The 21964-nt window shown below is 61.2% G+C and overlaps 1 protein-coding gene across 2 annotated transcripts; it reads left to right on the top strand.

Moving 5' to 3' along the window:
* The first annotated feature begins 2965 nt into the window (after nt 1–2965).
* RELT (RELT TNF receptor) lies at nt 2966–21227 on the top strand. 2 transcript variants are annotated; one of them, XM_065944233.1, is made up of 11 exons: nt 2966–3079; nt 14821–14936; nt 15837–15911; nt 16018–16184; nt 16386–16465; nt 17108–17365; nt 18560–18640; nt 18915–18996; nt 19162–19419; nt 19757–19955; nt 20108–21227. In XM_065944233.1, the coding sequence occupies exons 2-11, from the start codon at nt 14892–14894 to the stop codon at nt 20153–20155; spliced, it is 1293 nt and encodes a 430-aa protein (XP_065800305.1). In that variant the 5' UTR covers nt 2966–3079; nt 14821–14891; the 3' UTR covers nt 20156–21227. The 2 variants fall into 2 exon arrangements, with proteins under 2 accessions (XP_065800305.1, XP_065800306.1); XM_065944234.1 differs by lacking the exon at nt 17108–17365.
* Nucleotides 21228–21964: the final 737 nt, after the last annotated feature.

Here is a 21964-nt window from a genome sequence, read left to right as displayed (position 1 = left end):
ATGCAGCCTTGACAGTGGCAGAACTAGGACTTGATCCTTCACTGTGTGACACCAAAGCCCCATCCCAGCGAGATTACAGACCCAAGCCAGGGTATGGACATAAATGCGGACAGAACCCAGCTCTCAAACCTGGCAGCCCCAGTTCAGCTCCTGCCTTGTCCTCGCCTCCCAGCCCATTTTTCCTTAAACCAAGCTCACCCTCCCTCTGGAGGCTAGGAACAGACACAGGAGGACAGCCCGCCTTCTGAGGGATAGACCTGGCCAGTTAGGGGGTTAGCCAAGTGCAGAGTCTTGAAATTTAAGTCTGAGTCATGACATTTCCTCTTGCTTTGGACAGTCACACTGGAATTTAAGGGTATCCACAGAGGGTGCCACCATTTCTGGTCCATAACCCTGTGTGTGCTACATCACTTCAGTCCTGTCTGTCTGACTCTTGCCGTAACCTGCCAGGCTCCTCTGTCCCTGGGATTCTCCAGGCAAGAATACTGGAGTGGGTTGCTGTGCCCTCCTCCAGGGGATCTTCCTGACCCAGGGATCGAACCCCAGTCTCATATCTCCTGCACTGGCAAGCAAGTTCTTTACCACTAGCGCCACCTAACCCCATAACCCTCATAACTCCAGAGGTTGCCATCTGCTCAGATCCCCTGCAAACAGCCCCTTTTCTCTGATCCTGCTGCCCAGGATCCCCACCTCAGGCAAAGTCTCAGTGGGGCCCATGTCCCTGCCCCTGGGTCACCACAGCTCACCCAGCTTATTGGAGTCTTGTGCTGTGCCACCTAGGATGAGGTGCAGGACTTCTCTGGGCTCAGTTCTCCGGCTTCCCTATCAGAGGTTCAACAAGATCGTCTGTCTCTGAGATGCTTGAGCTCAGGGATTAAAATGCTAAGATTCCAAGGACCCATCTGAGATGCCAGGAGTTTTAAAAGCCTGTGATTCTAAGAGTCCTTTGTTTTCCCGAACCTGTGGTTCTCCAAGCTCCGTAAAAAGCCGATCTAAATCTCTCCTGTGGCCTCCACAACTCCTTCCCTGTCTCCTCTCTGTAGCAGCTGAATGTTCCCAGACTCTTGGGCAGGGTTCCAGGTGCAGCTTGCTGTGGTTCGGAGGACAGAGGGACTGCTCGGCTCCTCCATCCCCGGTCATTTCTCGGGGCTCTGGTGGCTGCTCACCCTTCGCACACGGTCAGGTCAGGCCTCCTCACACAGAGAACTAGTATGATCTCCAGGCAACAAGTTAGGCAGCCTCATTTTCAGATGGGGAAACTGAACTGGGGAGGGATTTGACCAAAGCCTCACATGGAGCAGAGACAGGTCTGGACCCTCTATAGTGGCAGTCCCCTTTGGCACCAATCTCAAGAAAGACAGTTTTTCCGTGGACCAAGGGAGGAGGGTGGGAGTGGGGCGGATGGTAATGCCAGCAATGGGGAGGGGCTATAAATACAGATAAAGTTTCACTGCTGGCCGCCACTCACCTCCTGTGTGGCCCAGGGGTTGGGGATCCCTGCCCTATAGGACGTCTGGTTAATGGCCGGTGCTTTACTAAAAAGCATATCCCCATCTGGCCTATTGAGTGCATGTGAAATGCCACCATTTGAACTTGGAATGGGGGAATAGAAGTTCCTCTTACAAAGAAAACAATTGCAGGGACAAGGGCACCCTGGGCTGCTCTAGCTCCCTCACTAGGTCCCCAGCATGGACCTCTGTGGGCTCGGATGTGGGATATGTGACCCTGGGACCACCCCTGATCTAGCCCTGGGGGTCTCTGTAGTCATGCGAGGGGCCTGGCTGGGGCTATGATCCTAACATCAGTCATCTAGAGCCTCTTCTGCCCTTCCCCCACATCCTGGGCTTGGCCCAAGGAAATGGAAACTCTTTCCCTGCCCCCCTCCCTCTGCAGGTGTCCAGTTCTCCTCCTTGGATCTCCTGGACCCTGGGGACCTGACCTTTTCCACCCCCTCACCCCATGGCTCAGATTCTCTGACTCAATTTATTTAGAATTCTCCACCTCCCCTCACAATCTATCCCTAACAACTAATTTCCCTTCCTCCATCTCTGCCATGAGCTGTGATTATCCTAATTCCCGCCAGGCCTCTGCTCCCAGCACAAGGCCCTCCCTACTGTCTGCATCCCCATCCAGCCCTGCTGTCCTGGGAGGGCCTCTGGGGACCCCTAAATGGTACTGACTGGGGGGAACCTTGGCCTCTGAGCTGCTGCCTTCAGTTCTGGCCCACCATAAGGCACAGCTCCAAGAGGCAGGATTCACAGAGCTAGAAATACAATACAATTAGTGCCCCCCTGCTGGACACCCAGTGGTTGAGGTTGGCAATCTGCAGGGTGGGATGGCTGGCAGTAGGAAACAGAAAGCAAGCAGTTTATCACCTGTCCTGCTGGAAGGAGGGACTAACTATCCCGGCAGAGGGTAGTGGGGTGGAGAGAGAGAGGAAAGACCTCCTGGAGGAAGGAGATTCGGGCTGGGCCCTGAAAAATGGCAGAAGCCTACACAGTGGGCCTCCACTATAGATTAACTTTCACCAGGCCTTTTCTCACTAAATGGGTGGGGTGTCTGGAGGCGGGCATGGGCCTCCTCAACAAGACAAAGTGAGGTCGTTCACCCTGGCTGCCAATTTCCAGGAGGAAAACGAGACCCAGTGAGGAGCAGCGGTGGCCCCGTTTGCACTGGCAATGATGACAGGTCTCAGAGTAGCATCCAAGTCTCCAGTTTATCTTGTAACTCCTTTCTTGGTTCGGAGCCCAGATGGGGCTGACCCCAGAAGGGGCTGGTCTGGCACAGCCCCTGCAGTTCCTACGGGACACGAGAGATGGCGACACAGAGCAGCACGGCCGGGCCGCAGAGCGCCTTCTCGCCCCAAGGCAGCCTCCAGGGGCGGGGGTCGCGGGCCGGGCTCTGACGTCGGAGGCGGGGCCGGCGGTCGTGACGCGCGGAGGCGGGGCCGTGCGTCTTCCAGGCCCGGGCGGCGATTCATTCAAAAGGCGCGCAGCTTGCGCGGCCGCCCGGGCGCTCGCCGTTACGGGCTCGGGCACCGCGTCGACCCGGGAGCTGGGCTGCTGGAGGGAGCGGCCAGGTAAGGAGGTCGCGCGGAGCCCCAGCCCAGAGTCCGTTCCCCGCGGTAGGGGCCAGAGGGATGCGGAGCCGAGCGGCGCCCCCTGCCTCCCCGCGTCTCTGAGGAAGTTCGCCGGCGCGGCAGATGCCGCAGCCAGGGCCCCGCGCCCCCCCGCCCCCGCGTCTTTTTGTCTCTGAGCCCCCCTGCCCGGGGATCTGCGCGTCCTTCGGCCGCGGCTCCAGGCCCGGCTGTGCGCGATGGGGAAGCGGCGGCGGGACTTGCAGTTTGAGGAGCGAGCGGGCCGCGGAAACGCCCCCGGCCCGGGAAACTTGGACCGCGGCACCTCAGTGCGGCTGCGGAGCGGAGAGGCCGGAGGGGGTTCTGAGCGGTGTCAGCCCGTGACTGTGGGCGACACGGCGCGTGAGGCGGCCCAGCCGGGGCGAACGTGTGGCCGGGACACTGGGCGGTGACGCCGGGCCGAGCGGGAGACACAGAGGGGCTCTGTGTGTCTGTAACAGGCAGAGTGTGTGCGTGTGATTGTGTGTGAGACACTCCGGGTCACTGCGGGTGACTGTGACCCCCCGCCTGCTGTGAGAAACCCCGGGTCACTGGGGTCACTGAGTGTGTGTGTGTGTGGCCTGGGGCGTGAGCAGGGCAGGGCCAGGGCCCTCATTAACGTGGGTGAGCGTGGAATAGAGCGAGAGAGGCCCGGGTGATTGTGAGAACCAACCCCTGAAGCAGTGTGCTGTGGGGTCAGGTTGTGCTGTGTGCGCGTGAGCACCTCGGGGAGATGAGTACAAGGTGGAAAGGAGGGACCTCAAAACACCTGCTAGCAGATGGGGGTCTGGAAGGAAGGGGGGCTCAAGGGAGGGGACAAGAGTCTCTCCAGGACTGTCCCCAAGAGGGCACCCCCTCAGGAGCTCAGTTTAGTGAGGGGGTTGTGTCCTGAGTGACTTGCCCTGGCAGAAGGAGTGAGGCTAAGGCTGAGTGGCATCTCCTGGGGTGCCAAGTCTGGCAGAAGCAGAGGGCCCCTGAGGTAGCCTCAGGCTCCACCCTTCTCTGTCTTACACACACATACACACACACACACACACACGAAGTCTGGGAGGCCTGGCAAAGCTCTGCCCCCGGGTAACCTGTATTCCCACTGGGCCCAGGCTTAGTCTTGCTCTGAGGTCCCACCCTCACCGGGCCTCAGTCTCCCTGTCTGCACAGTGAGGTGCTGGGCTGTGAACAGACTGTGAATCATCACTTTGGGATCCTCTATTGTTTTTGGGTCAGCTGTCTCTGTTCTCCCCTACCTCCCTCAGGCGGAAAGACTGCAGTGGGGTGATGAGGGCAGGCTGTCTGCTAGGGACCGAGTGGCTCAGGGGTTGCTCCCAGGTGTGGTGACAGGATGGGAAGCACACCTCCTGGAACAAAGCTGAAAATTCTGAACAATAGACACGGATTTCTCTGGTCCCTGTCTCCTTTCTTTGGTTCCCTTCATGGAGGGGAGAGGAGGCAGGGTCCCTGTGAGTGGTCTCTGATTTGGAGAGCTGGAACAGGGCCTTTTCACCATCTGGGCTAGACCCTCCTGAGGCCCCCTCCCCCACAAGAGGATCTTTTAGGTTCTTGCTAAGTTAAATGGAAATTAGGAGAGGTAAAGGGGCACCTGCTGAGGGATCTGGAAGTTCTCTCATCTGCTATCACCCTTTGAAAACGTTGATTGTATTCTGAGTGGGGGCGAGGGTTCCACGTGCCATGCTGAACAGTTTATGGGGTGCTCTTGGTGAATCCTCACAGTGGTTCTGAGATGCGGTGACTTTTCCAGAGAAGGAAACAGCCTCAGAGAAGCAAAGTGACTTCCCCAAGGTCACACAGAGTCAGGTCAGTGCTGGGACTGGAATTCAGGCCTCCTGTTCCTGAAGCCCTGTGAGATGTTTGGTGAGGGCCACTTCCCTTCATAATAAGCTGCTCATGGCTCATCTGGGCTTCCTTCTCTCAACCTGGGCTGGCAATGTGGCCTTGGCAGGGTATATGCCATTGCGAGTTCTGAGTATGGTGTATATTTGCATACATGTCTAAAATATTATGGGTGTGTAGATTATGTGGCCTTTCTGTTCCTCCCCGTCTTCCCTTCCACTAGCTCTCAGCCCCTAGCCAGAGGTCACCAAAAAGGCCCGTCTCCTGCCTTCTAGAGCCTGTAACTGGTTTGGGAAGAGTCTGTATAGCTCTTGAGGAGTGTTTGTATAGCTTTGAGGAGTGTTGGGCGTCAACAGCATAGCCCAGGCTCCAAGAGTGGCAGGAGAATTGGAGTCCCACTTGACCTTCACCATACCTGTGAGGACCTATGTCCCTATCCAGAGTTGTTCCAAAATCACCCACATGCTGCAGGAGTTGGGGGACAGGCCGGGAGTGACCTTGAGCTTGTGCCTACACTTTCCAGGCCTCAGCGTCCACATTCTTCCCAGAGACCCCTGCTGCTGTGTGGCTGAAAGCTAGAGCTGGGGATCAGGGTATCCCTCTGTCCTCTCTGGAATGACTGGAGTTGTGCTTCTTGGGGCTGATCAGAATAGCTGTCTTGGTCTCTTGAGACTGAGCCTGGGTTATTTCCATCCCCAGCAAAGAGGTGGAAATAGCTCAGGGCCTAGGAAGGGGAGGGCGAGGGGAAGGGTTAAGCAAGAGTTAACCTCCTCTTCTGGTCCCGGCCCTACCCTGTGCCCTGCCCAAGCCAGACTTTTCTGGGAACTTGGGCGCCATGAATGACAGGGATGGTGGGGCCAGGCTGGGTTTCCAGTGGGGCCCCAGTTGGGATTGGTGCAACAGTTGCTGGAGGGAGGTGCCTGTTTCTGGCCAAGGAGGGGAAGCTTTCAGCCCGCAGCCACTGCTCACAGGGTCAGCCTCATTTTACAAGCGGGAGAGACTGAGGTTCTGAGAACTGCTGGAATTTACCCAAGGCCCCCACCACCCTGGTGCTCTGTCTCTCACCCTTCAGGCAGGGGACCTACCTTCTATCCTGCCACATGTTCCCCAGCAGGCTGGACGTGGCCCAGGACTGGGAGCAGGCCCAAGACATGCCTTCGCAAAACCAGGGCGCCTCTTATGTTCCAGCTCTGGCCTTGCTGCCCTTGCCCGGACTCTTGTACTGGCCTCTCTGCCTCCATTTCCAGTCCCCATCCCTGCCCACCGCCAGAGTGGCCTCCCTAAGGCAACCTGTACTTTTGGCCAACAATTTACAGTCCAGACTCATCACCCTGTCATTGAGGTTTTCTTTCCAGGACCTTTTTGAACTTTACATCTTCAGCCTTATCTCTCTCCACCAGATGCTGTGGTTGTGCTCTGCCTTTCCTTCTGCTGGCTCCCCTTTCTAGAACCCTCCTGATCATTCAGGGTACAGCCCCACCCCCACCCCCTCTCCCAGGAACCCTCCCAGCCCAATGTTAGTCCTTCTTCATTGTGTGGTCCACGTGCTACCTGCCCCCCTTCTCGCTTCTAGGAATAGGTCCAGGGGTGGATCCTCATTGGCACTGCATGCCCAGCTGGGTGGGGCCAGCCTGGCCCTTATCCTCTCTTCTCCCGTGGTTATATCTGTGTTGGCCAGGCAGGAAGGAATGGTAGCCACTGTAGGCTGAGGGCCTACTGTGTGCCAGGATACACAGGGAGGTTTGTCCCCACGGTTTTCAGTGCTCCCAGGTGTGTGCTGGGGGTTAGGGGTGAATCCTCAAGGCCACCCCTGTGTGTAGGAGCGAGTCTGGTGCTTGCTGTGGGCTTCTCAGGCAAGGGTCTCATCCTGGGCCAGCAGAGGAAGCTCCCCGCTGAGGCCCTGCTGTGTGTCAGGCCCTGGGTCCTGACAGCGGCACTGACAACATGTTCCCTTGCTCCCCAAGCTGCTCTGGGGAGCCCAGACTCTGAGGGCAGAGGGGGTCCATTCCGAGTTTGAGTCACACAGCAGCTAGTGCTGGAGTCTGGCACTCCCGTTCCTGCCCAACCCCCAGCCCCATCTCTGCCAGACAGAGCTGAGGGTTGTCTGACAACTCTGGTGTAGGTTTTCAAAGAAGGACCAGGCTGGCTACCTGTAAGGGGAGCAGGGAGTGGTGGTGCTGCTGCCCAGCCCCTGGCCTGGCTGGGCAGGGCCCACTCCCTCCCGTGGGGCAGCCCTTCCGCCAGGTAGGCAGTGAGGGTGGACCAGAGGGAGAGGAGTTTTGCTGGAGAACAGCCAGCAGGGCCCCCCACTCAGGATTGGGGGTGCTGGAATGTGATCTCTGGCAGAGCTTAGCACCCAGCTGGGGATGGGGTGGCAGGGAAGATGGTGGAGTCCGTGCTGCGTCCCAGCTGTGTATATATGTTCAGCCCTGGGCAGGACCCTCCAGGTACCGACCTGGAAAAAAAGGTCCAGACCAGGGAAGGGATGTGCGGGACTCCAGTGTCACTGGGATTCTAACCCAGGTCTGCTTGCTGGAAGACCAGAGCTCTTTCTCGGGCCTCCCTGGGAAAGATGAGGGCTCTGTATATAAGCTGCCCGTGTAGCCATGAACGTGTGCCCTGCTTGCTTGGCACAAGAGAGGGATGGAGGGGTTTTCTGTAGCTGATAGAGGCAGGGTCTGAGTGTGTGGGTAAGAGAGAAGGAAGGAGGGCTTCCAGAAGGAGAGGCCTGACTTGGACCTCACACCCTCACGGTGAGAAGGAGCGATGAGCACAGGGATGGAGCCCTGCCCCACCTCCTGGATCACCTGCTGCCTTCCTCCCTGGTGGAGACACAACCAATGATGGCTGAGGGGGCCAGGAGAGGGATGGGGAGGCTGGGAAGGCTTCCTGCAGGAGGTGGCACCGGGGCTGAGGCCTGATGGTAAGAAGAGCCACTGTTCCCTGATGAACCGTGGATCCTCCAGCCATGCCAAGAGGTCAGCTGGACAGGCACAGTTGTCCCAAATTACAGAGGAAACAGACTCGGGGATGTAGGGCTGGGTCGTGACTACTCAGCACTCCTCTCCTTCTTTACTGTGACTTCACTTGGTGTGGGAACAGGTGGACACAGGCCTGTGTAACAGCTGGAAAATGGGCACCCAGAGTCCACCTGGGGAGTCCGAGACTCGTCACCCATGCTATTGGGACTGATGTCAGGCTCCCCAAGCTCTCCTGCTCCCGAGTCACTGGGTGACCTCGGTTGGACACCGCTCTGTCCTGAGCTTGGCTCCTCCTCCGGCTTGTGTGGGCTGTTGAGAACTGGTACTCAGGAGAGGCCTGGTCAGCCCAGGCCCTGGCCAGTACTACCCACAGTGGCTCCCGTTATCTCCTCAGCATCCCTGGAGACAGGGACCAGAACCCCTGTTTGCAGGGGAAGACCGTGGAACTCAGGAAGAGTAATTGCCCAAGGTCACAGAGCTCCTAAGCGATGAGCTAGAGCTTGAACCCAGGTGTGACTGCTCTGGGCCCAGCCTCCTGTGACCGCCATCCTCAGGCTTTGTTCAGGCCTGACTTGGGATTGCTGGGGGCAGGGAGTCTCTTTCTTCCAGCCCCTTGAGTCTGGAGAAGCTGGAGGACAGGGCCGGTTGGGCCTGGTTTCCCCTCGGTTCTTGAAGCCTCGCCTGAGTCAGCCTGGTCAGGGTGACAGGGCAGGGCCTGTGCTGAGAACTGCAGGCCATCCTGGGACAGTAGTGATTGGTACAGACATGCGACCTGGGTGGGAGGCAGGGGTGGCCTCTCAGAGGAGAGGGCGGCAGTGGCGAGAGCTGGTGGGCGGAGGGCTGTCCTCCTCGCGCTTTGCCATCCTCTCTTGGGAACAGGTGCGTCGTCCCTGCAGGAATGCTCGGGGGCTGGGCTGGAGCAGGGCGCTTGGGAGCAGGGGAATGCCAGGACTGGGGCGGCAAGAGCAGGGGCTGCCCGCCCCCTGTCTCCACTCCTCGCAGGGAGACCTGTTTCCTTGGAGACCAGGTGGTGACGGGGTACTACTCAGCCTGTCTGCCCTGCGGTTTCCTCATTTGTGAAGCTGGAACCCTGTCTTGGAGGCCTGGTAAAGGAACGGGCCTGTCAGTCAGTCAGTTCAGTCGTTCAGTCGTGTCCGACTCTTTGCGACCCCATGGACTGCAGCAAGCCAGGCCTCCCTGTCCATCACCAACTCCCTGAGTTTTCTAAACTCATGTCTGTTGAGTCGGTGATGCCATCCAACCATCTCATCCTCTGTCGTCCCCTTCTCCTGTCTTCAATCTTTCCCAGCATCAGGGTCTTCCTGGTACGGGAATGGGCATGTAATAGGTTCTTAGTAGGGCGCAGGGGAGCCCCAGCTCTGCTTCAGAGATGACTGTCTCGTTTGGGCCCCAGGCTCAGCCCAGGGAGGGGCAGGGATTGCTTCTGCACTCAGACTGGGAGGGGCAGGTGGGCCCTGTCTGGCTGTCTCAGCCCTTTTCTTATCCTCAAGAGCCAATTAACACCCCCACCCCCGGCCCCTGAGCCTCCCAAGGGCGGGCCTGGGGGCGGGCTGGGGTGCAGCTGCTGCCTGGTGGGCGCTGGGGCAGGATTGGGGGATCTGCATTGCCTGACGTCCTCACCCCAGGGTTGTGACCTGGGAGAGCTTGGCTGCCTGAGGCTGGGGTGGGGGTGGAGATGGGGGCGCCCTTCTCACTGAGTGGCCCCTTCATCAGTCCTGAGGAGCTGGCCTCCTCCCTGGGCTCTTCCTCGCCCTGGGAACCCCCAGGCTTTCCTGGGCTTCCTGCTTCCCACAGGTCCCAGTGGCTTTTCCCCCTGGAGCTGGTGTAGACAGGGCAGTAGGCGAGTCTGTGCAGGAAAGCTGAGAGGCCCCCCCTGGGGCAGTGCCTCCTTGCCAGGGGCCCTCCTGGGTGCTTCATGATAGGCTTTCAGTTGAACCGCCTCCTGTGTGCTGCCAGCTCCCTAGCCTCTGCCACTAGGTTGGCAAAGCCCCAGAACATCTGCCTTATTCTGGGCCCTGGGCCAGGCTCCCGGGGAGGAGGGGCCAGAGAGATGTAGGCACCTGGCGTGCATCTCTGCCTTACCACTCCCTGGCTGGGTGGGGTGACCCATACAGGTGACCTCCTGCAGCCTCAGTTTCCTCAGGGATGAAAGAGGCATGCTTTCCTCTCCTTTGAGGAGTGGAGGCAACCCCGGGATGAGGGCCTGGCCCGAGGGAATGAGGGTCTCTCACCTTCCCTGTGAGGGCGGAGGATGGAAAGGAGACAGCGTCTAGCTGTGGGCACTGCCCTACTTCAGCCCCAGTTGCCAGGGAACCACTGGGTTCCTTGCTAACCTGGATTTCTCTGTCGGTGGGAGGCCTTTGTCTTCCTGCTTGGGTGCAGCCATTGCTGAGAGAGGCCTGTGTCCAGCTGTGTTTCCAGGCAGCCCTAGCCTCTGGAGGCTGCAAGAGGTCCACAGGCCATGAAGCCCCTGGCCGGGAAACAAATGCCTGCCTCCCACCCCCTGCTCCAGGTGAAAACCTGCCTCCCACCTCCGTCCCCAGCCCTGCCTCACTTGGCCGGCAGCCCAGCACGCCGCACGCCCTCTGAGCTGTGAGTTGTTCCATGCCTCGCTCCCCTGCTCACCCTTCAAGGCTCCCGTAGGCCCCGGGTTGGGGGCAACGCAGGCTTCTCAGCTCGCAGCCTGGGCGCGGTGTGCTGTGACCCCTCCTCAGTGTACGCCGGAAACAGGCGTGGTGAATGCTTACTGAGAGCTTGTTCCACGTCACTCTGTGCTGAGTACTTTTTAAAGAGGATTTGTTTATTTATTAGTGTTTGGCTGTGCTGGGTCTTCGTTGCTGTACGTTGTGGCGAGCGGGGGCCACTCTTTGCTGTGGGGCGCGGGTTCTGGTTGTGGTGGCCTGTCCCCGTGTGGAGCACAGGCTCTAGGCGCACGGGCTTCGGTGGCCGTGGTGCTGGGTGCGGACTGCTGGCTCCCGAGCCTCAGCTCAGGGGCTGCGGCGCACGGGCTTGGTGGCTTCACGGCACGCGGAATCTTCCCAGACCAGGATCGAACCCGGGTCCCCTGCAAGAGTCCGTCCGCGGGCATCTTAACTACTGGCGCCCCCTGGGAAGCCCAGTGCTGACTGTTTAATGTGAATTTTCTCCTCTTGTTCTCACAACAGCCCTCTGAGAGATGAGGAGCGGGGGTGGGGTCCACAGCCACAGTGTCAGTGAAGAGTGGAACAAGAAGTCTGGTTCTCCCCAAGTTAGGCAGGAGGTTCAAATCTGGGTTCAGTGCCCCCACCCCAGTCCCACCCGCTGGGCCCCTTAGCCGTTGGCCTGCGCTCTGGCCCTCTTGACCCTGGGAGAAGCTGGCCCCGCTCCTGAGCACCTCTTCTGAGCCCCTGGTTTGGCACATACCCCTTCAGGTGCTGGGTGCTGGGCGTGGGGGTGGGGGGCAGCCCGGCAGTGGGGAAGGGCGGGGTTAGCAGGACGGTCACACCCAGGGCGGCAGACGCACAGGAGGTGGTGGTTGGGGGCTTGCAGGGGGAAGCAGCTTCCAGCTAAGCTCTGAAGGGTGGGCGTCAGGTGATGGGAGAGGTTTCCGGGCAGAGGAAGCAGCAGGTCCCAGCGCCAGTGAGAGAGGCAGGTGTGGGGCCAGAAGGTAGCTCAGAGTGGCGGGAGCTGTGGGGAGGGACAGGGCCCAGACCTGGGTGTTGAGACACCTGAGCTGCAGGTAGGGCTGTGCTGGAGGCCACTGGGGGGCCAAGGCGGAGGTGGGGGGAGCTGTCAGAGGAGCCTCGTGGAGGCGGGGGGGAGGCCGGCGAGTGAATGACGGAGGCGGGGCGCCCGCCCGGAGCCCGGTGACCCCCATGAGCTTCAATTCTGGGAAAGGGGAAGCTGCTGAGGCCTGAGGAGGCAGGGTGGGGACACAGCTTCCTCTTTCTCTGAGGCCTCCAGAGCTACGCTGCCCTGGAGCTCCGGCCCCTCCTGTGAGGGGCCCTGGTTGCAGCTTTCCTCCTTGGCTTTCTTCCAGGGAATTTCTGGTCCTAATTGTTTGGGCCTTTTTAGGAGGGTGGGGACGGGCCGTGTGTGAGGAACCCTCTCCCCCTCACCCGCCAATATCCCCGTGTTTCATGGAGGCCTCCTGCTCTAGACGCTGGCTGGGAGAGGGTGTTGTGGTGAACGAGACAGACATTCCTGCCCTCGCTGCTGTCTGGTGGGGGGGCAAACAATAAACAAGCAAGCAAACAAATAATTACAAACCCTGGTGGGAGGTGCAGAGGGAAAGATGGGTGATGGGAGGAAGTCACAGGACCCACATCAGGTTACCTCACTTAAACCTCGTGACAGCCTTGCTCTGGGGGACAAACAGCTCCCACTTGCAGATGAGGAAACTGAGGCCCAGCGAGGTGAAGCTTCACCCAGGGGTTCAGGTCCCACAGGGAGCTGGTGACTGTGGGAACAGGTGCCAGGCTGGCTTTCTGGGAGGGGTGGCCTCTAAGCTAACTTCCTTTTGTGCCCCCGGGGCCCTGAGCATGGTTCTCCTCTGCCAGGAGCCCTGGGGCCAGAGAGGACCACCACACCTGCTACCCTCCTCAGGGCCTCCGTCCGCCCGTCTCTGACAGCCCCCCATCCCCCAGGAAGCCCTCGGGAGGTGCCCCGAGGTGCTGGGCTTTGGAAGGTTCCTGATTGCCCAGCCTACGGGAAGGTAGGGTCGGGGGTAGAGGCTTCACCCACCACCCCACCCCGGCCCACCCAGCCAAGGGCTTGATTGGAACTTGCTTTTCAATCAGGGTTCCAGGGCTCCCAGCGTAGGTGCTGGAGGCCTGGTGGGGAGAAAGCTCAGAGGGGAGTCGGGGCAGCAGGTGTCCACGTGTGCAGCGGGGTTCTGGGTGGCGGCCAGCAGCTTGACTGGACAGGTCCGCTGGGGGCTCAGGCTGAGTGTGGGGGCCTGGGGAGCTGCTAGTAAGCAGAGACTCGGGCCGTCAGACTGGAGTAAGTGCTGGTTTGGCGTAATTAGAAGGCACATAATTAGAAGGCGTCAGGCGCGAGGCAGCGAGTGTCTGTGAATGTGCCAGAGTGGGCCCTTGCTGGCTTTGAGTCTGGGCCCTTGGACCCCACTTTCCTCTTGGAAGTCTCGAGGTCAGAGCTCCCCGTCCGTCTGGAGGTCAGCAGCTGCACAGCTCCTGCCCGCGGGCTCAGGTCACCCAGCAGGTGCCAGTGACAGGGTGGGACTCGGGCCGGGGGTGGGGGGCGCGCTCCTCTGTGGCCAACCAGCCTCTTACTGTCCACGCCTGCCCCAGCGCTCTGGGCCCACCCTGGGGTCACGGAGGGGCGCTGGGGCTACACGAGGCTGCGGGGCTGGCCTCGAGGCCTTGGGACTCGGGGTCGGCCGTGGGTGAGCTCCGTGACGAACAAAGGAGGGAGCCATGGAGAGATGGGCTTGCAGGGGAGCGGGGCCTGGGTAGGGGACAGGGACACGTGTCACCACGCTGGAGGAGGCACCGGTGAGGGGGGATCAGAGGATGCCCCTTTCAGGCGCTGACGGCCAGGGTGCGGCCTTCACTCTGCTCCGCGGCCGGACCTTCTGTCCTGGGTTTTCCCTTGAGCTGGCCTTGGCCTGAGAGCCACCGCCAGTGACCTGGAGAGTCCCGAGGATGGTGTAACTCAAACCTCTGGTCCCATAAGGTCTGTGCCAGGCCAGGCCCACGGCGCAGCTGGATCAGTTTCCCCTGCCTCCTCCTTCGCGTGGGAAGTCCCGGGTGCTCGTAGGCCGAGGGGCTCTCCTGTGACCTGGGCTTTACCGCGGGCAGTGCTTCTGCTGCCAGGCAGCCCATCAGACTCCAAGGCTCCAGGGGTCCCCTCCAGGCTCTGGGCTTGGCTGCTCCAGGCTGCCCCGCGGGGGTCTCCGGCTGCCCGAGACCCTCCTTCCCTCCCTCCCTCCTGAGTCTGAAGCGCAGCCTCCTGGGCGGACGTCACAGGACTCCCTGGCTCTGCTGCTGTCCCGCTTGTTGTCTAAGCCAAATCCTCCTCCCTGCTCCTCAGCCTTGTCTGCTGGCTGAAGACTTTCCTCCTGGCGAGGCCAGTGCCCGTCATGCTCCGCGCCCCGTGTGCCATACTTGTCTCAGCCCTGCCCTCCACCCGGCACGCTTGATCTGTTGCTCGTAGGTCTTCCTGGGCTGTGAGCTGCCTGAGGACAGGGGCAGTGTCTGTCTTGTTTGTACCCTTGCCCGTGCTGCGGGCAGTGCCCCAGCACACAGTAGGTGCCTGGGGGAAGACAGAAGGCCTGCATGTGGGCTGCCGCGACCACCCCGTCCCTGCAGGTCTGCCCGGGGCTCTGAGGTGCAGGCCCGGCGCTCTGGAGAAGCCGGCCGAGTGTGGACTGTGGGGCCCACAGGGAGACCGGTGCTGTGATGGAGTCGGGCTGGGGGACGCCACAGGCAGGCACTTAGGCGAAAAGGAAGTCTAGAGGGGCCTCCAGCAGGAGAGGCCTTGGTGTTGGGCTTTGATGTGTGACGGAGCAAGCCTTCCTTGGAGCAAAAACAGCCAGAGTGAAGGCAGGCAAGCAGGAGAGGCGGGCATGCTCGCGGCCCCCGCAGTTCTGAGAGGCGGGAGCCCTGAGAGCTGAGGATGCGAGTGGAGAGGCTGGGCGTGGGGGTGCTGCCAGCCTCCTCGTTCCTCCCACTCCGGCCCGAAGCTGTTGGTCCCTTCCTCCCACGCTTCCCTGCTTGGCCTGGGGCAGCTGGCTGTTCATGGAAGAGGCTGGAAGCCCTCCTCCCCCGGGAAGCCCCCCAAGCCCGTGCTGCCCTGGGAGGCTGCCCCAGCCTTCTGCCTGCGCAGCACCATCTCCCCACCTTCCCTCCCGTCCAGCCCCGTCTGGGAACACACACCGGGAGGACAGCGGCTGCCTCTGTTCTGTCTCCACCCGCCGGGGCCTGAGGATGAAGCTGAGCCCGCCGCCCTGGCCCCTGTCCTGTCTCCTCGTGGTGAGTGGGGATGGGACTGAGCCCTCAGGAGCCTTGTGCCATGGTGGGTGCTGGGGTCGGTTACGCAGCCCTTTTGAGGAGCAAACAGTCTGGCCACGCCTCTCCTGGTGCCCCTGGCCTCCCAGTGCTCGGCACGTGCTGGAACTCGGTCTGGAGGCTGAGGAGGTCCCTCACACCCCCATGTGACATCCCTCTGCCCTTCAGGGCACCCGGCTCTACTCTGCACCCGTTGCAAGCGGGGGCTCCATCAGTGGACTGGAGGAGGGGGATTCAGGGCAGATAGTTCACACCTGGAATGGGAAAAGAGGGCACTCCAAGAGGAATGGGCGGGATGCAAATTGAGAAGATCCTTTCCTTGGGATCTGTGTGGGTGCCAGGCTGTGAACAGGCCAGCCTTGCGTGGCAGGGAGGTCACGGAGGAGGATATGGTCCCAGAGCCTCGGCCAAGGGCCCAGAAGCACCACCTGTAGACTCAGCTCCAGAGATGATGAAATGAAGCTGGTTAATGACATTTTCAGCTGTGATGTGGGGGCCAAGGCAGCAAGCAGGAAGTGGGACGGAACTTGAGGAATTCGGAAGAATGTCCTCCTCATTGTCCAGATTAGCTTAAAGGGTGTGACTCAAAGACCCAAGGGCTCGAGAGCCTGACCTGGCCCTGTCGGGGGCTTTCCGGCACTTTCCAGAAGCAGATGTGGTTCCCTCCTTGCCTGGGCAGTGGCGATGCAGCAGGGCTGAGACAGGCAGATTGGACTTGTAGCACAAGGGACTGCGGCTAGAGAGTGTCCCGGGCCCGGGGCGGCCCAGTCACCTGAGGTCCTTGTGCCTGGGGCGCTGGGCCCGGTGCTGCCACGCCCTAGTGCTCTCCGCCCCCTGAGCGTGTCCTGCCCTCTGTTCTTCCAGCTGCTGTCCTGGCCTCTGGCCACTGCCGCATCAGCAGCCCCTCGGCCGTGCCCGCCCGGGAAGGAGCCCAACCCGGTGAGCCCGCCCTGCCCATCGGCCTCTCCTGGGAAGGCTGTCGAGGGCCGGGGCAGGGGCCCCAGACCCGGCTCCTGGCTCTGTCCTCACTCTTTGCCTCCTGCAGGAACCAGGGCAGGGCCCATTGTGCAGGTCCTGCCCCCCAGGCACCTTCTCAGCCTCCTGGGGCTCTCGCCCATGCCAGCCCCACTCACGCTGCAGCCCTCGAGGGAGGCTCGAGGCCCAGGTGGGCACGGCAATTCAAGACGCACTGTGTGGAGACTGCCAGCCTGGGTGAGCCACGGGGTGGAGCGAGGGGGTTCATGACCAGGACTTGAGATCCTGGGGTCTCAGCCTCACTCCTCCCTTGAGTGGGCCTCAGACTTCGCATCTGTGAAAACGGATGGGTCAGGAGCAGTGAGGGTGCCCATGGGGATGGTCCAGCCTCTCTGAAGGATGGTTTTTGGGCTTCGGTAACATCTTCCCTCCCTGCAGGTGGTTTTCCCCGTCAGAGGTCCCCGGCGTTCCCTGTCAACCATGCTCCCGGACCCCTCTGGGCGCCCGCAGCTGTTACAGTGAGTGCAGACGGGGGCTGAGCCTGGTGGGGACGTGTGTGGGAAGCTTGAGCCCGAGGGCCCCTCTGTGACCGTCTGGGGCAGTGGGATTCTCACTCCCCAGCCCAGGGTATCCAGCAGGACGTGGTCACTTGGTCGGCTGGCTGTCTCTTCTCTCTCCATCTCTGAGGGGCAGGGACTGTGCAGCAGATGCTGTCACAGCTGGGGGCTCACACCACAACCTGTCTCCTGTCCTTCCCTCTCCCCCTCAAAGTGACCCACGTGGACGAGTGTGACATAGGCACTCACACGTGCACCTCCTCTCACCCGTTGCTTTGGTCCCTTCTGAGGAAACCACCTCACGGGCCAGGCTTGTGGGGAGGCAGGATCTGCTGTCCCTGTGCGCAGGCACGTGTGCACCGTTGCCTTTTGTTTACCCCTCTGGCCTAGATGTGGGGCTCAGGGTCTGGCCATCCTGATGGTCAGGTGGCTCAAAAGGAGGGGGATGAGCTGGCCTCGGCTTCCCCAACGTGGTGGACAGTGGGTGGCTGAGGACATGTCAGTACCACAAACCCTACCCCTGCCCCGTGACTCAGCCCTGGGCCTCTCTGAGTGTCTGCCTCTCTCTGCCTCTGTCCTGCCTCCGTCCTCCGTGGTGCTCAGAACGGGGGCGACGGGCCCGACGTGGCGTGGAGGTGGCCGCAGGGGCCAGCGGTGCAGGGGAGACGCGGCAGCCTGGGAACAGCACGCGGGCGGGCAGCCCCGAGGAGACGGCTGCCCAGTACGCAGTGATCGCCATCGTGCCCATCTTCTGTCTCATGGGGCTGCTGGGCATCCTGGTGTGCAACCTGCTCAAGCGGAAGGGCTACCACTGCACGGCCCAGAAGGAGGTCGGGCCTGGCCCCGGAGGCGGAGGCAGCGGTGAGGCCCAGCCGGGGGTTGGGTGGGGAGGCCAGAGGGCCCAGATTGGCCCAGCCTAGCTCAGCTTGGGGTCACCTGAGGGAATCTACTTGGCCTGGAAGGGTGATCAGGAGAATTTCCTGGAGATGAGGCACGTGGGCAAACTGATAAAGTGGAAGGAAGGCTGAGATGGTCCAAGCTGGCAACTGGGGCAGAATAGGCAGAGAGGATGTCAAGGGGCTGCAGCGGGATTCCCTCCCAGCTGGAGGAGTCTGGACCCCTTTGGGGCTGCAGTTGTGTGTGTAGTTCAAAGGTTAGACTGCCTCCTGGGTACTCAGGGTGACCTCTGGCCTCTGGCCTGAAGGGCTGGCAGGGCAGCTGACCTGGACAGGCACCATGAGAGGCTCAGGTTTCAGCTTCAGGCTGTGGTTTGAGTTACAAGCCCTGGAACCAGAGGGAAAGATATGTTCCTCCTGCCTCTCCCCTAGGGCCTTGGAGCCCTTTTCTTTTTTGCCTTACCGCCCCATGCTGTCCCCTGAGAGCCAGCAGGGCAGGGACTCCACATGGACACAGTTCTGTTCACAGAACATAGTGGCCGAGTCAAGATTGAATGGCGCCTCCCATGCCAGTCCCCTTTCCAGCTCCTGACTTCGCAGGGTCAGGAGGGGGACAGGATGGGAACTTTGGGCAGGCCATTTAGCCTGGAACCGCACTTGTTTTCCTAGCCTGGACTCCCTTTAACTTGCTGGCTGCTGCCTGGGTGCAAGTCCTGGGAGCTCTGCTGCTGGCCCAGGATTGATTGTATGGCCCATTCTCATGCCCTTGAGGTCTGGGCCCTCGGTTAGTTATGAAGACAGGGCGGTGTGCAGGGCGTGACAGGCCCAGAATGGCAGTGCGCTGGGGCTGAGGGGGTTCTGGGCAGAGAGGCCGCCCACAGCTCCCTGAGGGGAGGCTGGCCCCCCACCCCACACAGTCTGTGCAGGATGGTGGAGTTCAGATGGTCCTGAAACCACTCAGCACCTGGGGCTGCTGGTTGCGGGGAGCTGCGGTGCTGAGCGATGAAGGTGGTAACAGTTCAGCCAGAGCTGAGGCCGTAGGCGTGCACACACAGGCCTGCGGCGCCCCCTGCTGCCAAACCTTGGTGTAGCCGGCGAGCCAGGAGTGTGTTCCACCCACTTCTTCCCTAGAATCATGGTGGTTCTTTCTCTTCTCCAGGGATCAACCCTGCCTACCGGACCGAGGACGCCAATGAGGACACCATTGGGGTCTTGGTGCGCCTGATCACAGAGAAGAAAGGTGAGGAGGAAGGTCTGACCCCACCCCTGTCCCAGAGCGCTGCTCTGCCCCTCCCGCCGCGACGCCTCAGGCCAGCCTGGCCCTCTGACCAGTGTGGCTGATGGTGCTGCCCCCTTTCTTGCTTGGTGAGCGGGGGAGGAAAAGGCACACAGCCCGGGCTGGGGAGGGGTGAGTGGGTAAGGGGCTTTGTGCCCAGGCAGGGGGTCGGTGCGGGGTGGGGTTGAGGGTTCTCCCGGGCTGCCCAGAGCCAGGTTCTGATAACAGCTGCCCACAGAGAATGCAGCAGCGCTGGAGGAGCTGCTGAAGGAGTACCACAGCCGACAGCTGGTGCAGACCAGCCACCGGCCTCTGCCCAGGTGAGCGGGCAGGCGGGCCCCAGACCGCAGGTCCTCAGCCTGCCTCCCAGGGACTCGCCCCTGGGGTGCGTCTCCCCTCCTGTCACCCTGATTCCTCTTCACTACTTCCCGGGGTCTCCTGGGCCTGCCCCACCCTGGTGACCCTCCCGCCTGTGTCGCCCACAGGCTGCCACCGGGCCCACCCAGCATGCCGCACGTCTGCCCGCATCGCCACCACCTCCACACCGTGCAGGGCCTGGCCTCACTCTCGGGCCCCAGCTGCTCGCGTTGTAGCCAGAAGAAGTGGCCCGAGGTGCTGCTGTCCCCTGAGGCCGCAGCTGCCACCACCCCCACTCCCAGACTCCTGCCCAACCCAGCCAGGACCCCCAAGACCGGGGCCAAGGCCGGACGCCAGGGCGAGATCACCATCTTGTCTGTGGGCAGGTGAGGAAGGCAGAGACCGCAGGTGATGCCTGATGGCTGTGGGGGAGGCAGGGCCCTAGGTTGATCCGTGAACAGCCCCACCCTTCCTGGCCTCAGTGGGCCTCTCTTTGCAGTGGGGGTGGCCAGGGTCCTCGCCCCGATAACACCAGGGCCCCCATAACACCTAAGAACCTGGCCACACACAGCCTAGAGTTGGGAGCCTGGCAGTGGGTGGGAAGACATGGGGGGACTCAGGATCTGATCCAAGAACTTGCTGTGCCACCCTGGCGGGTGCTGCGCCCTCCACACCTGGGGATCCCCCTCTAACGGGGCAAGACAGCATCGCCGCTCCTCACAGGTTCCGCGTGGCCCGAATTCCCGAGCAGCGCATGAGTTCAGTGAGCTCCGAAGTGAAGACCATCACGGAGGCTGGGCCTTCAGGGGGTGAGCTCCCCAACTCCCCACGACCTGGCCTCCCCAGTGAGCAGCGGGCACTTCTGGGAAGTGGTGGAAGCCACGCTAAGTGGCCAAAGCCCCCAGCAGAGAACAAGGCCGAGGTGAGGACTGAGTGGGAACATGTCTTGTCAGCACCTGGGCCACTCCCCTGGCTGACCAGGCAGGGGTGGGGGTACAGAGGGCATGGGGCAGGGGCTGCTTTCTTGGAGCCAGAAGCCCCCTGACAGCTCTGACCCCTCACCTCTGTACCCAGGAGAACCGCTATGTGGTCCGGCTAAGTGAGAGCAATCTGGTCATCTGAGGGGCTGTCCCGTCTGAGGACCCTGCAGCCCTGCCCTGGGCGGTTCCGAAGGCTTCCTGGAGGAGGCGGAGCTGCAGCTGGGCCCATGAGGATCCAGGAAGGCCCAGCAGACAAAACCGCCAAGGCCTGGAGGTGGGAGTGTCCACTCCGGTGAGGAGACCGGTGAGGAGGCAGGCCGGCCGGCGGGTGCTGTGTGCAGGAGCAGGCGGAGGCCTCTCCCGTCCCTGCCACCCATTTCCCTCCCCACAGGTCCCTGAGCCTGTGCCCTGCCCTGACCTCTGCTCCACCGGGCGGCTGGGCCTTGGTGGTGGGGAGGGGCCCTCTCCCTGGCACCCCTGGCCCCACCCCTTGCCTCTGTAGGGGGACCGCTCCCTCTTTTTCAGACAGGTCCTTTACAGGACCTGGGCTGGGAGCTGAGTTCTGGGTTCTCATCTAGGGCAAGCCCCTGGCCATTACTGGGTCCCCGTTCTTTTGACTGTGAAGTGGGGGTAGCAGTGTCTCAGCACGCAGGGCCTTCCCGCCTTGCAGATTCTGGGCTGGGTCGTGGGACTGGAGAGCTCAACTCCACGCCGCCCCTCCCACTAGTAGCTTTATCTGACCCCGTTCTTGCTGCTTCAGGGCCTCTGCCTTCAAGTCTCCCCTGGGGCTGCCTGAATGTGGCTCTGCATACATAGGGGGCCTAATGCATGTGCCTGCCCCTGCCCCTGCCATTTTTATTGGACCTGAAGAAACAGACTTGACCTGGGCAGGACTGTGGTGCAGAGCCCCAGCCACCCCCAAGGTCTCAGGCGCTTCGGAGGGAAAGTGGTGTGTGTGACGGGGCTGGAGAGGGGCCTCTGGCCCTGGTTTGTGTCCCTGCGGTGTTGGTGTCTGTCCCCTCGCCTGGGCAGTGCGGGCAACTGCCCCGCCTCCGTCTCCACTCTTGCTCAGCAGTCTCGTTATTTATGTGGGGCTGTGCAGGCACGGGCCCACCTTCTGTCCCCGTTTCTCTTATTTATTGAAACTTGGCTGTTGTCCATCCTTGTGTCTCCATACCCATCTGTTTGTTGAATAATAAAGATGTGGGAAAGTAGTGTCAGGAGGAGCTTCTTGTCCTGTGTCTCTTCCCAGGCTGCCCGGCTCACTGCATAGTTGTGTGTCGGGCCCTGTGTGTGGGCCAGGCCATCCCTCCCCTGGCAGTGTCTGCTGTTTGGCAGGTGGGGCAGCAGGTGAAGTGGGGCCAGAGGCGGCCTCGCAGGTCATCTGGCCTCATCTCCCCTTGGGTAAGGTAGAGCTGCAGTCCAACCACAGGTACGGGCTTCAGGGAGAGGGGTTTTTAGTTAATTGTAGGTTCTTTTGGTGTTTGGTATGGTTTTTAAAGATGGAAGGAGACTTATTTAAACACTAATGGGAAAGAGGCTCAAGGAGAGGCTGAAGAACCAAGAAGTGATGCCTGTTGGAACCTGAGGTGGGGGGTGGTGGTGGTGGAAGGGGACACCCTGGGAAGGCTCTGGCTTGCTGCACCTGGGAGATGGCAGTGGCCACGCTGGGCCTGTCTGAAGCCTGACTTCACATGGGGCAGAAGCCATGGCAGGGCCCGGCCTGGCAGCTGTGGAGAAAACTCCTGCCCCAAGGGGAGGCTGGGCAGATTCGAGTGGAGGTTCAATCTCTCCCTTCCTCTCACCTCTCTAGAGCACAGGCTTCTCTCTCTGCAGCTTCTCAGGTGGGCAGGAAAGGGAGGGCACCTCTGAGGATCCAGGAGACAAAGCATGACCTGCTCTCAAAGAGGGGAGGGAAGGATACAGGCTGGACATAAAGAGGAATTTTCTG

The sequence above is a fragment of the Muntiacus reevesi genome, chromosome 9 (assembly GCF_963930625.1).
Source record: "Muntiacus reevesi chromosome 9, mMunRee1.1, whole genome shotgun sequence".
Taxonomy (NCBI): Eukaryota; Metazoa; Chordata; class Mammalia; order Artiodactyla; family Cervidae; genus Muntiacus; species Muntiacus reevesi.
Note: the sequence above shows the minus strand (reverse complement) of the source record. Positions and strands in the feature narration are given on the sequence as shown.

Bases quoted from the DNA above. Each gene is read 5' to 3' on its own strand.
- RELT (XM_065944233.1), top strand. From the start codon at position 14,892: ATGAAGCTGAGCCCGCCGCCCTGGCCCCTGTCCTGTCTCCTCGTG. The intron at 16,466-17,107 runs GTGAGTGCAGAC...CGTGGTGCTCAG, and splicing joins GGGCGCCCGCAGCTGTTACA to AACGGGGGCGACGGGCCCGA. The intron at 18,997-19,161 runs GTGAGCGGGCAG...TGTCGCCCACAG, and splicing joins AGCCACCGGCCTCTGCCCAG to GCTGCCACCGGGCCCACCCA.